This window comes from Hyperolius riggenbachi, chromosome 6 (genome assembly GCF_040937935.1).
Source record: "Hyperolius riggenbachi isolate aHypRig1 chromosome 6, aHypRig1.pri, whole genome shotgun sequence".
NCBI classification, from domain to species: Eukaryota; Metazoa; Chordata; class Amphibia; order Anura; family Hyperoliidae; genus Hyperolius; species Hyperolius riggenbachi.
In genome coordinates this window covers 254793864-254811655 of record NC_090651.1, presented here as the reverse complement: position 1 = coordinate 254811655, position 17792 = coordinate 254793864, and the positions used below count along the sequence as shown (strand labels likewise).

Genomic DNA, 17792 nt, shown 5'->3' with positions numbered 1-17792 from the left:
CCGTGAGCTACACTCGGGAATACCAGCAAGGAGGTTAAAGAGAAACTCCGACCAAGAAATGAATTTTATCCCAATCAGTAGCGGATACTCCATTTTACATGAGAAATTTATTCCTTTTCACAAACAGACCATCAGGGGGCGCTGTATGACTGATATTGTGGTGAAACCCCTCCCACAAAAAACTCTGGGGACCGTGGTACTCTTGGCAGTTTCCTGTCTGTGAACCTTTTTGCATTATGGGAAATAGCTGTTTACAGCGGTTTCCAACTGCCAAAAAAGCAAGCAGCAGCTACATCACCTGCCAACAGTAAAAATGTCACCATGTAATAAATGTCAGAATGTAAATTAGGGATTTAAAAGGTGTTACAATGGACAAACACTGACAATCATTTATACATAATTATTGTAAAAATTAAGCACTTTTTTTATCACATTTTCACTGGAGTTCCTCTTTAAGCATACAACAAAAGTGCACCAACTGTCCAATGGGCTGTAAGCTGATTTGGGCAGGGCTCTCTGCCCTTATGTGTAAAGTGGTTACATATTTTCCACTTTCATGTAGGATGCATTGTTAACCTGTTCAATGGACGTTTATCTGTAACTCATTACCATGTAACTGTCCATGTTATTTATATTCTACAGTATTGTACAGCCTCACGTAAGATAATGGTGCAATTTAAATCCAGAATAATAAGGGGCAGAGGACCCTGCACAGTCAACTCAGTGAAAAGGTCCTGGGAAGGCTAAAAAAAAAAAAAAAGAATCAAAAGACAAGAAAGTCCTCTCAAACTGCAGGTTGCCTGGAGGGAAAGCAGGAAGGTCCCCTCTTGGATCTCTCTTAGCCACTGCTGGAGATGGTTACGCTCTATTACTGGAATAAGCGGACTGCCCTGGCATTCTGTTACAGTGGGGAGAAAGTGTTGAAGTACAAAAGGAAGTGGCCTGCAAAAGAGGCACCCATTAGTAGTGTGGATCCCATTACAGAATGATCAAACACTAAAGGAGGCCACTAATGATACAATTTGCCGAACAATTGTCTAGACACAATTATTTGTTTGAAAAATTGGAAATGATTGTTTGGGACCACTAAAGGTAGCCATACACTGGTCGATTTGCCATCAGATCGACCAACAGACAGATCCCTCTCTGATTGAATCTGATCAGATAGGGATCGTATGGCTGCCTTTACTGCAAACAGATTGTGAATCGATTTCAGCCTGAAACCAATTCACAATCTGCTGAGCTGTCACTTGCCCCCCCCCGCATACATTACCTAAGGCTGGCTCCCGGACGTGATGTCCCCGTCATGTGGCACCTCTGGCTCCGGCATCCGCATATAACTTACGCTATCACACCAGTGACAGCGGAAGTTCAAATAGAGCGCCCTCTATTTGTACTTCCGCTGTTACTAGCGGGACAGCGGAAATTATACGAGGATGCCGGAGGTGCCATGACGGGAGCAGTGACGGACGGGATGCCCAGGAGCCAGCCTCAGGTATACCTGCGTCGAAAGGCCCCGAATCGTACGCCGCAAGCGACGCGCTCCCTACCCGCGGGCGATCGACGCTAATTTCCCGCACGGCGCGATCAACGGACTGATTGATATCAGGAGGAAATCAATCGGTCGGGTGCGTTTAGCGCAAACTATTTGACAGCAGATTCCCAGTGATCGAATCTGCTGTCGATCGGCGGGAAATTGGGCCAGTGTATGGCCAGCTTAACAGACAAAAATCTCCTAACCAATCAGATCAGTTTGACAGGACTGATCCGAAAATTGGATTGATTTCATTAATTTGATCAGATTGGTTAGGAGATTTTCATCCATTAGTGGTCCCAAGCAAATATTTCCAATCCTTCATACGAATAATCGTTTGTAAACGATCATTTGACAGTTTGTATCGTTAGTGGCCACCTTGCATAGTAAAATGTCCTATTAATAGCATGTGAGAAATCTACACTCTTCTTTTCATATTTTAACCACAGCAGGGTACTTCTTTAACAATACCTTTCTGTAGAGCCCAGCCTACAGAACGCAAAGCCTGGGATAAAAGCAAACTGTAAATGAGGCGATATCTTATTTACCTGCCGATTTTGTTTGTCGGTGTAATTATTCTACAAAGTCTCCACGTTGATAAAAGTTAGTTTCTTGAAAAAATGTGGACTACTAAGTAACAGACGGGAAAGCCCTTGATGCTGCATAATGTCAAAGGCTGTCATGCTTTGTACTTCCTGCCTTGGGCTGTGGGGGAATGATCTGTAATTTCTGGTGAAGTACAGTTTGCGTGCAGAGTTTGGGTTACACTGCTGACTTCTGCGTAAACCAGCTTATAAAGAAGCAGAAGCGGTGCGAGGAAATCCCCTGACTGTGGCTTAACTTAAAGCCTAATTGTCAGATTCAGGTTACAAAGCAAAATATCTTGTGCAGGTTTTTTTACAGTCTTGAAGCCTTACGTGTAGGTAAAATTATATAGAGCTGTAATCACTGACTCCACCGTGATTCTATAGATGTGTCGCTCTGAAGATCTTACAATATCTCCTGCCTCCTAGCTGCCAAGCACATGCAAAGGCTGTCAGAAGAGTCTTCTGTTCACATCAGTGGGGAATATTACCCAGATTCTTCATGCTTCAGGCACAGGGGAATAGGTGGTGGAAGCAATAGCTATGGGTATCTTAAATGCTGAACAATGTGGATGAAACTGCATACATACTACATCTTCTACACTCTACTTCTATCAGTCACCTGTTTGATGGAGGCTGCAGTTATCTGACAAACAAAAAGCAGGCTAGCTCCAGGCTGGTCAACTATTCATCCGGCTAGTCTTCAGCTTGTAGGTCAAAAAAACAGCAGCTTCCACCAGACAATGCTAATGACTGGATGAGTCTAATGACACTACATCAAAATAATACACTCTTGACTAGAGGTGCGTACACACATGCGACTATAGTCGTTTGTAACGATCGTTCCCCGATCTTTACCAACGACGATCGTTACAAAAAACGAACCAACGACTATTAAGGCAAACGACGAACGAGGCAAATCGCTACAAAACAAAGTTCTGTCTTGGCGGATTTTTACCACCGACGATCGTTAGCAAAAGTGGTACATCGTTGGAAACGATCGTTCGTACCAGGCTGGACATGCGCATTTCATTTTTTCTCCAAGGAACTTTACAATTTTATGCGCAGGCGCATTAAGTGCTTTTACATGGTGTAACGTTCGTTCTAACGATGTGATCGTTACACACTTTTTACAACTAACTTTACTTCGGTCGTTCTTTCAACAATTAAAAGATCGTTCGTCGTTGACAACGAACGATCGTTGTCGCATGTGTGTACGTAGCATAGGAATGGTCAATGAGATGCAAATAATTGATGCAGAATTATGTACATTTTGTATGCAAATCTATTCAGCTGGAAAATAGATCAATCTAGTCCCCCAAGGTTTAAATAACTTAGTCCAATTTAAAGCTGAATATAGTTTCATACAGAATTTGCATAATCCTGCATCATCTCAGAAACATTTGCATATCATTGACTAACCCTACTCCTGATGATAATACATCCTATTAGGCTTGTCAGAAATTCATTTTAAATCTTCAGGTCACTTTTTGCTCAATTCATTCCAACGCTTTGGCTGTACCTTCTTATTAGTATCTCTTTTAATTGATGCATGGACCATTTCCCAGTTTTCCTGTGCGCACTGGAAAAGGTAAATCGCTTTGATTTGAGAAAAAGAACGCAGTCAACTTTTTTTATATATGCCTGCTATATAGTTTTTGCTCTTCTTTGTAAATAGGTCCAGTTATAAAATTATGAAACAGCTGAAATGGCGTACATACACACACACACTCCAAAATTGACACCTGAAACACACAATTGATCAGTTCGGGTGACAAACTACAAATGGCCACTGTACAGTTAGGCTACTCAGCTACAGCCCGTTCTTAGCTTTGAATTGAGGAATGAGGACAATGGGTAGTTAACAAGCGAGTGACACCCCGTGGCATCTGGAACAATGAAAAACAATAGCGTTCATTCATTGTTTAGCCATCTGTCATGATGGATCACTAAATGATATTGTGGAGCAGCCATCTCCAACAAACTCAATCTAGCATGTGTGCATAACTTTAGAGACAGCTTTCAGCACTGTAAAGGCCCATACATACACCACAAAAGTCGGCTGAGGCGGCCGATAACTACGTGTTTACGGCAGCCAGCCACCCAGCCAGCAGCCAGTGACCCCAACCCACAAGCAATTCACTGGGCAGATCTTCTCACCCCCAGCAACACCGATCCCCTGCCAATCCCATTATTTGCTCTGCTACCCCACCCAGGGTATGATGTCAAGAATGCGCTGCTCGTCATCCCTCCGTCGATGTCACCCAAGGGGATCCGGTCCTGATCCCTGATTGGTGACATCCTTCAAAGGTGTGTACGATCCTTAAAGTAAACCACAGATCTAAACATAGTAGTGGCTGGATAGTGTAATGGTTAAGGGCTCTGCCTCTGACACAGGAGACCTGGGTTCAAATCTCGGCTCTGCCTGTTCAGTAAGCCAGCACCTATTTCAGTAAGGAGTTTCTTGGGCAAGTCTCCTTAACACTGCTACTGCCTACTGAGTGCGCTCTAGTGGCTGCCTCGCAAGCGCTTTGAGTCCGACAGGAGAAAGGCGCTATACAAATACTGCCATTATTATTATTATTATTATTATATAAAAAATTGATACTCACCCACATCCCTCGGCGTCCTCCTGCGGTCTGCTGTTCAGCCGCGATCAGCCCCGGTAACTGGCCCAGTCCGGGTCTACTGCGCATGCGCGGGAGGTCCGGGGGACTCAGATGTGTTTATGGGGCTGGAGGAAGCCCTAGGTAAGGATCGATTTTTCCTATGTTTAGATCTTTGGTACACTTTAAGTACTGGTTCACACTGTGTGCTAAAAAACTGATAGTGGTCCTTTAACTGATCAGTTCTTCCATAACGGTGGTGAAAAAGCTGTAAGTTAAAATGCCTAGATGTGAACTGACCCATAGAGAAACATGGACATTTCTTTCACCTGGGCTGCACATCAGTTGCCTATTCATTTATAACGGATGTCAACTAATTCAGTGTAAACCAGCCCTTAAAGGACCACTATTGTGAAAAAAGTAGGCAGTTAAAATCTCACAGAACCAGCAGGTTTAGGGCCAGTCCATCTCCTCATGGGGAATTCACAGGGTTTTTCATTATGTTCAGCAGCATTTCCTGAACAACAGTTGCAAAGTCTAACTGACAAAATAGTGTGCAAGTGAGTAAGGAGGCTGGCTGGTATCTTACTATTTTGGCAGGTAAACTGCTGTTCAGGAAATGCTGTTGAAAACGAATAAATCCCCGAGAATCCCCCATGTGGAGATGGACTGGCCCAAAACCTGTCGGTTCTGTCAGATTTTAACTGTCTACTACCTGTTTAAAGGATAGTGGTCCTTTAAACAGGTAATTATGTAAATGAACCCAAGGGAGATAAGGTGACTAGAAAGGCATTGCTTTCCTTGTTCCATTTAACTTCAGTCTGACCCTACTGAATGCTGTATAGTCCCATCTTTGTGACTGGAAATAACTGTTTAAAGCTGAACTCCTGGCAGAAAGCTGAACACATGCATGGAATACATAAGCCTAAAATCTTTCACCTGTCAAAAAATGTAATTTTGGCATTCAGATGACCTAGCTGCACAAAACAACTACTATACGCTCAAAGTGATAAGTAAGGCCGAGTTTGCGTGAGATGTATGCTTGTTGTATGGTTACTGTAAGCTGGCCAGCAATGTGGTATTTGTAGTTCCGCCATACTTTTCCTTTGTTTTTATAACCCCAATACCTTACCCATATCCCATTTTTCCCCAATTTTATGCTAATCACATATGAATTAATAATGATTTTGATACGTTTATACATATACACTGGATACCTAATTCTGCAATTTAAAGCAAAACAACTACTATGCCTACCCTTTTCTTCTTTTTGTAGTTGGGCAACACACCTTGGGCAAAGCCCCTCGTCCAACCAGCTGAAGGACAGCACAGGTCAGCAGCTGTTTGAGCTCAACATTCTGCCATCTCTTCCTATAAGAAGGCTGTCATTAGCCTGACCAAACTATGCAGTGTGCCTGATTGGCTCACAGTGTGCAGAAAATGAATATCAACATTTCTTTCCTGGCTGTATATGTAAATGTGTTTAATTACTGTTTATTGAGCACATTAGTGGATGAATCACACATCTTTCTATTCACACTCAGCCTCAGGCTACTGTATTCTACCCCTCCCACTTTTCTAAAAATTTACAGAATGAGGCACTGATTCACTAAGAATAATAAAATGAATTGGAAATGTTGACATCTAAGATTTTTGTGACATGATTTCAGTGATAGGTCAGCTTTAAAATCAAGGTATAGCTAAGAGGAATATGTATGCAGGAGAAGCAGCTACTTATTCAGGGTATATTCATTTTACAATAGCTCAGGACTGAACGATCAGTAAATACGCCCTGTGAATCGCTGGCTATTGTTGGATCTGCAGCAATCAATATTTCATAGCAGGGGCAGCAATTTCCATTTTGTCATATAGCCATTTCTAGGCATCAATTTTTAATAGGACTTTTCTGCATGCAAAATAAAATCAGCATGGCAGACCAGTGTAAGCAGACTACTATATACCTATTGGCCACAGAGGAACTAAAACTCACAACATGCAATGTCAGGGTATTTTTGTACCTAGTTTTGTGCCTAGCTTTGACCTGGCATCAGAGAAATATGGAGGCTAACCCTGCTGGCTTCTTCTTCCAATTACACCCAGGCACCTTGCATTAAAAAATCTAGTTCAGGAATAGCAGCCTCCTGGTTTTTACAACAGCTGTATTCCTTGAAGTTGAAGAGAGGCTGTGAAAGTTGTAACTAAAGAGAAGTTTGGTTCTGGTATGATGTGACAGTTGTGGGATAGCTGTGTCAAGTGCCATTGATATGCAGAAGCGTTCTGACACATCAGAAGCGTTCTGACACAGAAAGATAAGGACACTCTGTAATTAATGCCCCAAATGACTGTTTTTTGTGACAGCATAAGCTGACCATACAATCAATCTCCAGTTTTACCATATTTATTTATTATAAGGGCCTACCCGAACCATATTTCAAATTACTCCCAGAAATCAAACAGTCACTTACTTAGTACGAGTTCCGACATGCAACATAGCAGTACAACGCATCGGCACTGCAATATCACCCGAGGGATCGAGGCAACATCCCTTGTACGTGTGTATGAGGATTTAGTTACTTTGCTCAGTAGCATGACTAGGGGAAAGCAGGAAACACCATCAAAGGGAGTGACAACCACCAGGGCTGCTCTATTAATGGGCCTGCTCTTATTGCTCCCTGCCTGGCCTGGATTGAGTGCCTGCACACACTTACAACTCCTTACAATGCTCCAACCACAGCCCTCTTCCCTTGGTCAGGAGTGTTCATCCCCTGTGGCTTGATTATGCTGTCTGGAAGCCATGTTGCCTAGTAATGTTATTTTGCATAATTATGTTAATTGTGGTCAGACTGCCCAATTATGTTGGCCATGTTGCTTAATCATGTTATTTGGAGTCATGGTTCCCATCTATGTTTTTTTGGGTCATGAGACCTAATTAATATTTGGGGAGGGGGAGGTCATGCCTAATTAATTATGCACTTTGGAGCTAATGGAGCCTGAATAGGGTTTTGGTGAGTTACCATGGTGCTTAACTATGATACTTGGGGTTATGATGCCTAATTATCTTACTTGGGTCATCACAATGCCTTGTTTTATTATTTGGGTGTTATGCAACCTAATTATGTTATCTGGGGTCCTAGTGACTAATCATGTTACCATAGACTTACATGACTTCTGGTCCGACGCAGATAATACAATACAATACAATAACATTTCTATAGCGCTTTTCTCCCATAGGACTCAAAGCGCTTAGGCTCTCTCAGATTCAGTAATTGGTAGTAGGATGAAGTATTTACACAACAAAAGTTATATTTCTGCAAATGCTAAACTGAACAGGTGGGTTTTCAGTATGGATTTAAACACGTCCAGGGATGGAGTTGTCCTGATCTGTTGAGGGAAGGAGTTCCAAAACGTAGGGGCAGCATGACAGAAGGCTCTGGGACCAAAAGTTTCCAAGTGGACTCTGGGTATGACTAGATTATTAGATCCTGTGGATCTGAAAATGCGGGGATTGCTACGCAGCTGCAACATATCTTTCATGTATCCATGGCCTAGATTATTCAGGGATTTAAATGTTAGTAGGCCAATCTTAAATAGGATCCTCCATTCTATAGGTAGCCAGTGAAGGGAGTGCAGGACTGGCGTTATGTGGCAGTGACAGGGTTGGTTGGTTAGCAGTCTGGCAGCAGTATTCTGTATCAGCTGTAGGCGGTACAAGACCTTTTTTGGAAGGCCAGTGTAGAGAGCATTGCAGTAGTCCAGTCGGGATGTGATGAAGGCGTGGACTAAGGTTGGCAGATCTTCTGGGGGGATGAGGTGCTTGATTTTTGCAATGTTCTTCAGGTGAAAATAGGATGATTTCACCACAGCAGAGATTTGAGTTCTAAAGTTTAAATCCCCATCAATTAGAACTCCCAGGCTACGCACATGATCAGAGCTGGGTAGATCCGTGCCTCCTATTCCCAGTGGTGAAGACTGCAGGAGCCGCATGGTAACGTAAGTTTGGAAGCGCGTTAGATAGGGCACTTCCAGCGCAGCGTGCCGCAATGTGGGAAGTGTGAACTCCCCCATAGACTTTCATTAGGCTGCAGTCCTCAGTGTAAAAGGGCCCTAAGGCTACTTTTACACTGGCACATTGTGTTGTGCCAGACAATATATTCGCATAGCAAATACAATGTGAATATACTGAAATATTACATTTGGATCAGCAGTGCAGATTCCGTTGGAATAAGGAAGCATGCTGTGGGTTATTGGACAATGTGCACGTTTACAGTTGTAGTGAATCATACTGTACTGTATGCTTCACTGCATGAATTGCATCGCACACGTACCGCACAATGAGACTTTTCCCTTCTCTTGCGTTGCAATCCTATTTTTACAAGCCATACAACCCAATGCTCCAGTGTGAAACTAGCCTTCATAACTGTAAAATAATAATAAAGTATTCCCTGTCCCACACACATTTTTATGTAAATAATTCTCTGGTTTGCAATTTGCTACTTGCAGTTAAAACATCCCATGGAAATATAGGGAGACCTGCTTCAGGAAGAGATTGCACTAGGTTAGCCCAAAGCGCTGATAAAATATCACAAAAGGCACGGCTCAGCTCACATAAAGGAGCCCTTTAAAACCTCAGATTATATTGCGGTATAAAATGCACTGAAGTCGGGCAATAAAATAATGATATCAATGAAACTGCCATTTGATCCCACAAAATTGTCTTTTTGACTAATTTCTTCCGTCTGCCTATAGGATTTCATTGATTTTACTGTTCCTCACCATTAATTCCCTTTCATCGCATTTTTTTTATCGCCGCCAGCTCCGGCTGTCTGTTGCTAAGGTTCGTTCATACCTCAAGATAAAAGCCAAAGATAAATCCGCGGGGCCAGCGGATTCCACGAAGATGGGGACAGTTCTAGGATGGATAGGATTGTAAAGTTGTTTTATTTTTTGTCCAGTTTGTAGAGAAACGTTAAGTGACAAAAATTAGCAACACCTTAATATACCAGGCGCAAGCAGCAATGGAATGGCCTGCATATGCCTAAATACCCACTGGGCAAGTCTTTCTCAGATTAAGCTGTTCAGGTTTTTGGCTGAACATAAAATATCTAGATACATGGCATCCAAGTCAAACTTTCCGATCATTCAGGGGAACAGAAAAACCATATGAAGACACTGTAACCTGACAGGTGGGGACATCATATCAGACCAGTGGTAAAGTGGATAACACTCTTGCCTTGTAGTGCTGGGTCCCCGGTTCAAATCTGGGCTAGAGTTTGTATGTTCTCTTTGTGTCTGTGTGGGTTTCCTCCAGGCACTCCAGTTTCCTCCCAGATCCCAAAAACACACAGATAAGTTAATTATCCCATACGAAATGGCCTTAGACTGCAATAGGGAGGTAACACAATGACTTAATATGTTAGGGATTTGTGAGCTCCTCTGAGGGACAGTGTCATGACTAAATACAATATGTAAAAGTGCTGTGGAAGATGTAAGCGTTACATAAATACACAATAATATTAATAATAATACTACAATTTTTCACCCATTATCATCAAATATATATCAGTCATGGGAGCTGTCTTTTCCCAATACAATCCAATATCAATTAACCCTAAAATAATTGAATCTGTAATATTTGGATCAGATATGGAAATATCAAGGTGTGCATATTCCAATAAGAAAAACACAGAAGTATCAAATATTTTCAGTACGGAGCTGAGGCCCTGCACCATGTTTGGGAATTTCATTACCTGTTCCATTTAGTAACCCAGTTGATATGGAACATCTGGCATTGTTCTGCTCATTATATTACATTTCTTGGTTGACAACTGGGAAATCTAACTAATGAGAACTGCTCATCAAAAATAATGCCCTCCCTCATCAAAAAAGAGACTAGATAATGCAAACTCATATTAAGGCAAGATATTGGTTAAATGATTGGTATAGAAGCATTTCCATGCTGATGAACTCAGCTATATACCCCCTCCCCTCTTTTTCTTCACTGGAGACCATAAGTGATCCTGAAGACCTGGCCTGATTTCCAGAAACTTTCTATTAGGTATAGTCATAGCAGACCATAGCAAGGGTTGCTGAATGGACAGTTGCTTGCTGCTTGCACCCTGCCACACAGATCTGTACTGAGAAATAAATCCACAATTTCATGGATTTATACTTTAAAATGTGGACACATGACCACAATAACATCAACAACTGCATCACTAATTCACTGGCCTTTCAAAAAATGTTGCTGGGATAAATATGACCCAGGTGAGGGTTGAAAACAGTTATTACTCCCTAGCAGCAGACCCTTCAGTGCTGTAAAATATCCCAGGATAAAGGTAGAAAGGGATTCCTACAGAAGAGAAATAACCTAAGTTACAGCTAACCTGAGTGAGGAAACTCGCTTCAGGTTAGATACTTACCTATGTAGAAGGAAGGCTCTGGATACCATAGATCCTTCTCAGTTGTTCCCGTTGCTCCTGGTGAAGTTCTTCGACCTGCTAGGTACCTCTTCGGGACTCATCATGCAGGACTCGGAAGTATTTGTGTCCCTGAGTACTTCCAAATATGAGTGGATTCGTACTGCACATGTGCGAGGCTGAGCTCACATATGTGCAATACAGATGCGCCAGTCTGTAGAAGTACTCGAGGATGCTAACTCCTCCAAAGTCTGCCAAGGAGTACCATAGACAGATCAAAGTGTGGAACAACGGGACAGAGAGAGGACACAGAAGGAGCCTTCCCTCTACATAGGTAAGTATCTAATCCTCGCTTCTGGTTTACTTTAAGGCAGGGCTGTGGAGTCGGAGCAATTTTGGGTACCTGGAGTCGAAGTCAGAGGTTTCAGTAAACTGAAGAGTCGGAGTCAGAGTCGGATGATTTTGAACCAAATCCATAGCCTTGGTAAAAATTAGACTAAGGAGTCAGAGTCGAGGAGTCGGAGCAATTTTGGGTACCTGGAGTCGGAGTCGGTGGTTTCATAAAATGAGGAGTCGGATGATTTTTGCACTGACTCCACAGCCCTGCTTTAAGGTAGCCATACATAGGTTGATTATGGGTCAATATGCCAATCCAACCAATCCCTTTCCAACTGAAATTCAAGAGTGAGTCCTACTGTACATGGCAAACTCTGCCCAACACAGTGCAACACTACAGACCATCGATATACCCGACCACTTTTGCCCCACCTCCTGTGCTGGGAGATTTCCCAATATGTCCAATCACACTAATCGATAAACTGCAAGAAATCGATTGAAAGTCAGTTCATCAGATATGCTGCAGAAAAAGATTACTGTCAGATTTGATCAAAGTGACTGTTTCTATCAAAAATGGATCAGAAATCCTTAGCAACACTATGTGCAGGCATGAGTCCACCTGCAGCTGAGGCCAATGTGAATGGTTTTATAAAGTCTATAAAACGCTGAATACAGCACAAAATAAAAAAAGAAATAAGATAGATTTTATCACTTTAGCAACTATTCTATACCAAATGCATAGTGGTGTGAATGACACATTACCCAAACTGTTTTGTGCTAATGTGGTCCCATTGCAATGACGAAAAAGTTCTTACATTTAGGGAGATAGATAGCAGGATTTCAGCACTACACCTGCAACAACCACTGTGTGTGATAGATCTTGGTCTCAAGAACAGTACTTAATATCGATAAGGTCCCAAACTTACTACAGTAGAATCCCGTTAAAGTAAACTCCAAGGGACCAGGAAAGGTAGGTTACTATGTCAAAATTGGTCATACATTGTATATTTAAACAGACTCGTGTGCTGGGACCTGAGGATTGAGTTTACTATATACAGAGGTTTACTATATCAGAGTTTACTATAATGAGATTCTACTGTGTAGGGCAATAATATGACAGGCCTTTAGATCAATAAATGCAGCAAGGGAACTGAGACTCTCTGACATAACCATGAGGAAGACAGGCTGGCAGGAATCGATTAGTAAAAATCCACTGGGTGGGTAGATGTCATTGGTGAACCACAAAGGAATACGTTCTCCTAGGACAGCAATATGCATCAGTACAGGTATAATAGATTAACTAAAATAAAGTACTGAACTACTTTCACACCTTTAAAGACTTCTTACACTCAATACACACATTTGTAAAAGGCAGACCTTGTAAAAACCATTATAAAACATGTTGCATATACATTTTCAGCCCTCTTGGTTAGATATTGCCCATTCCAAGTACCATTAGCTCTGCAGTAAAACAATAATTAGCAGTAGCTGTTCCTTCAGCTACTTATTAAAATTAACATCACTACACCATTTTGATGTCCACACACAGTAAGATTTGAAACGGACAGCTCCATAAAATAAAGGTGGGTGAGTTTTTAGTTACACTGGGCAGGCCAGCTTTCATGATGATCACTGTTGAAATTGCTTGGACTGACCAATCGAAATCTTTTTATGCTGGGAATACACGGTTCGTTTTTGCCTTCGTTTAAACCTTCGTTTCGATTGTGCCTTTTGTCCTTTTCGATCCCGAAATAATCAGTCATACGGTTAATATCACCACCCACGGTTTCGTTTTTTTTTCCGATTCTGATGGTTTCGTTTTTCCAATGATCGAAGGCTGCAAAGAAACAAAACGAAAATCCCTTTTTACAGGGACGGACTAGCATAAACGAATATATAATCGATCTGAAGAGCCATCAAGCCTACCAATGGCTCGATTAGATGGATAAAGAGAGATAATATCAAACATGTTCGATCACTAGTCGTTCGTTTTTGGGGTCTATTAATCGAAACTATAATGAGATTATGACTATTTTCACATACGTTTTCAACACTCGATTCGTTTACCGAACGAATCGAAGGTTTAAACGAAGGCAAAAACGAACCGTGTATTCCCAGCATTACTGTGTACGAGAAGCTGTTCCTTGGCACGATACATTGACCCAAGGCATCCTTAACTTTTTTGTAAGCACTTTAAACTCTAACATCCTAAAAGTAAACATTGACCATGATGATGTCACAAGAAACTGAGGTGTAGGATACATTTCCAAAATCAACTGAAGCTGAGTCATCCAAGTGAGTGCATGGACTCTGTACAAAGTGACTGCTTAAACCATAAGTAAATAAATAAACCCCCATGGTTTGGCTGCAGAGATATTTCTTTGTCTGGAGGAGAGTGATAATTGGAGCCAAGAAAGATTGTTTTCCTTGTAAGATGAGAATACATTTCCTGTAAGACTCCCAAATCACAACATCTGTCAGGCAATCAACACAGGCATGGCATGCATGGACTCAGAGTGCCAGTGACAAGCCCTCTCTGGCCAAACAAGCACTGCCCAATGATCAGAAAAGAGGGGTAAAAACAGAATCTGAGCAAGTATCTTACCACTGGAGACGAAATTCGACACCCAGGGCAATCACAGATTGGAGGATGTACCTGTAAGATTCCTTTTGACATAAGAGTCTTCAGACTTTTCCCTGGGAGCCGCACATGAAAGAGAAAAAAAGAGGTGATGAGTTGTGGGCTATGCAACAGTCAAAGAATGTGATGTCTTTCTGGATTATGTGCTGATGCAAAGCATTTACATGCACCATAAAATCCCACCTGAACCCAATTGTCTTGTCACACTACATAGAAGCACTAATTTATGCAAACCCCAAACTATTTACAGTCATACACAGGCCACAAGTAGGTAAACAAATACATCTGAGAACCTTAGATGATGTAAATGGCCAGACCTTAGGTTAGCACTAACTGACAGATTAATGCCAGTAATCTGGTGACTGAGCATAAAGCGAAAGCAACACTCACAAAACGGCAGACCTGCCTGCTACTCATGATTCAGGAAGGCTAAATATAGAGTCTGCAGACTGTGACCCTTCATAAAACTGTGTCTGGAAATGTAGATCTCTCATACTCAGATAACTATCCAAGTGTCTGAGCCTAGCAGTACCCCCTGGGTGCTCAGTTCACACTTTCCCCCAAATAAACAGACTTCCACAGAGTACACACTCCACCCCCTGCCCTCTGGGTGGGGGTAATGACCTCTCATTAGCAATGCCCTGTCAAGCTTCTCAGATTGCACCCCCCTCCCTGCTAGTCCCTAGTCTGCCTCCATAGCTCACCCCTTACCAGACACTGCTGAAAGCAGGAAAGTCCAAATGCAATCTCCAACTACAAACTAAAAAGAATGTGTCTGTATAAAAACATCCCAAGCATCATTTCTGTAGTATGCCAAGTTAAAAAAGCATAAAAACAATTATCAAAGTAATATATTTTCAATATAATATCCCAGTGCACAATAAGTCTGTATACCTGAACATATTCAGTATTCCAGAACGATTCTCACCATGCCCAGCTCTTAGCTGGATGCAGCAAACATTTCTTCCTAACCGAACCTTGCAATGGTAAGACCCCACACATCCATCATCCTGGACTAACTACTGAACCTCCTCTGTGCATATGCCAGAGGATTCCTGTTTGTGTGCATGTCTGTGAGGGGGGTGAAAGCCCTCCCCATTTACCTCTATAACCCCAGCAGCCTGCTCCTCAGTGCCAAATCCCCATCCGGAGAGCCGGGGTCACCGGGGAGGAAAGGAAGGAGGAGGGAGAAGGGGAGGGCAGGGGAGGCTTGTGTCACTGAATAGCTCCAGCCCTTGAAGCTTCCTATAACCACATTTGGATCCCCCACCCCATGAAACTGCCAAAAAGAGAAAGAGGGGGGGGGGGGGGGGGGTCTGGGGCTCTCTCTGACAGCAGTGCTCCATAAAGTGTTAAAGTTAAAGTTTGCCACAAACAGGATGCTAAGCTGTGCCAAAAGGGGTTAAACATCATATGGCGTGGCTGTCAGGTGCCCCATTCACCCTTCCCTGTCCCATCAATATGAATCCCAACAGTCACAGCTTACCCCTCTACAAAAAGTCTTGAAACACTCAATTTTACTGATTTATCATAAAAAGATTTGTTCACTGACAATGCTATATTTTGTGTATTTCAACGTTTGTTTTCTTTTTCTTTCATTATCTCAAACAATTTTTTTGTTAAACAAAAAACAAAAACAAAAAAGCCTTGTAATAAAGCAATGTATATGGAACATCCCGACTTGACAGTAAGCTCTTGGGTAACAGACACAGGCTACCACAACATAAGGGGAAAACCAGCAAATGACAAGCTAAAAGTGTTCAATTAGATATAAAATGTATCTATACATAAAAATTGGTAATTATTAATTGCAGCAAGGTTTAATATAACAAGATAACGTGCTCATCTCAGCACTGGTACAGTAAAGGGGATCCCCGGTGCCCATCACTGCAGCCAGGGCTTTTTAGAAGCAGACTTTTGCCTAACTTTGTTGGGTACCTTTGTGCCTGATGCTGCGCTTCCAGTCTTTGGCTGTCTCCCGTCCGCTGACAAACTGGAACTCGTTAGGGGTGAGCCACTCTCCCCGGTAGCGGATGGATGGCCCCTTGCTGCCTTGGCACAACTTCTGGATGTAGAGCAAAGCCTTGTTCTCCCCGCACTCCACCTCGATGCAGGGCTCCCCCTGGTCAAACAGAGGCTGGAAGTCCGGGATGGAGGAGAACCTCTCCAGCATCAGGTCATCGGGCAGCGGGGGGTGATGAGGCTCGTGCAGTCCCAAGTAGGCACGGTGGGCATGGGGGGCAAAGATGTGTTCATAGGCAGGAGGGTGCGGGGTCACCACCGGGATGGCAGCAGTGAGGTAACCAGGAATAGTGTCCATGGGTTGGTTAAAAGCTGCCAGGGCTAGTTCCTCGCGATCCGGTCGCTCCTTTTTGATAGCCGGCATGGTGCCACCAAGTCTGCCCCCTGGCACCGGGGGTTGCGTCTTCCTGTGGCGCGCTGCTCTCCCGGCTGCGGCGGCTGCTTTCCCGTAGTCTCTAAGCCAGCTGCTCGCACCGCGCTGCTGCTTCTGCCGCTCTGCCTCCCAGCCCGACTGAGACATGACATGCTGGAGAGGGCTGAGCCACCGGAGACATCATGTTGCTTTAGAAAATGCTTATTGATCCCCTATCGACCTCCCCCGTGGCTCCCTGTGCCCCCTGCTCACCTCTTCCAGCACGCGTCCTAATGCCCCTCTCCGGCTGCACGCTTTGCCCCCTTGCCCCTCCTCGCTGCCCCTTCACTGACCCTCCGCTCCGTTGATCCAAGCAGCTCAGCCAACTTTTAAGGGCACTGCGCGCGGCTCCCAGCCATCCACCTGCCAAGCTCCCCTTCCGCTCGTCTCTCGTATTAATGAGGATAATAATTATGACTTATTATGTGAGTATTCCCAGTGTGATAGAGGAGAGACAAGCTGCGTGTCCTGCCTCCTTCCTGCGCTCTTCCTCTCTCCCCAGCCCTGCTGCTGGCTGCTGCCGCCGCTCGGGTGTATGGGCTCTGCTGGGGGATCCCTCTTAATTCTACATGTCACACACTGGAGTTCACAGACTCTCTGACCAAACAAGATTTGCCTTCGCCGCCGCTTCTCCAACTTGGCCCATTTAAACAGCACAGGCGGCAGCGGGAGGGGGAGTCGGCGAGGCGAGGGGGGTGTGCGACGGACGACATCCGTCAGCCACTCCGCAGCTTCTTTATAAGCGTCAGTGCAGTGCACGATAACTGCCTTGGAGGTCGCAGTGGGAGAGGAGATGCCTGCATAACTTTACACCTTAAGACACGTGTGTCTGTGTGTACATGGGGGACAGCTCTAACCACCAGGGGAATGAGATTTTATCAATCTTCATCAGAAGAAAAAATATTTTATCTTCAAAGCAGTTGAAATTATCAGCAGCTAAATACTCATGCTTAATGCCAAAACTCGCAGTACATAAAGAGTTCATGGTAGGTTAGGTTAAACCATCCTAAACTCATGGAAACATTGCCAGTCAAATTCCGTTTAAGAGCTATTGTAAAATACGCAAATTGGAGCAATAAAATGGGCAGGAATCTAGATTTATTAATAAGGGTTCATATTTTTTCCAGGACTCTAAAGCTAAACACCCACTGAATTGCTGTAAACTGTTGATGACCAAAAAGTTCTTCGATCTTTACACTAAAGATCTTTACCGATGGGATGTGGACAACAGCTATAGAACA

At 43.3% G+C, this 17792-nt stretch overlaps 1 protein-coding gene across 7 annotated transcripts in view; it reads right to left on the bottom strand.

Moving 5' to 3' along the window:
* The window catches only part of SAMD11 (sterile alpha motif domain containing 11), a 272374-nt gene that overhangs the window by 247021 nt on the left and 7561 nt on the right, over window positions 1-17792 (bottom strand). Inside the window, exons 1-2 of one of the 7 annotated variants that reach the window (XR_011022124.1) lie at window positions 16056-16795; window positions 14082-14173 (exon numbers count right to left, since the gene is read on the bottom strand). Coding sequence is in view for 6 of the 7 variants with exons in the window: in XM_068240712.1 (XP_068096813.1) it covers window positions 14082-14173; window positions 16056-16659 (696 nt within the window). In the remaining variant the exon portion in view is untranslated. Of the gene's footprint in view, window positions 1-14081; window positions 14174-15011; window positions 15075-15220; window positions 15267-16055; window positions 16796-17792 lie in introns of those variants that run through there. The other 6 variants (XM_068240712.1, XM_068240713.1, XM_068240715.1 and 3 more) reach the window with 6 other exon arrangements.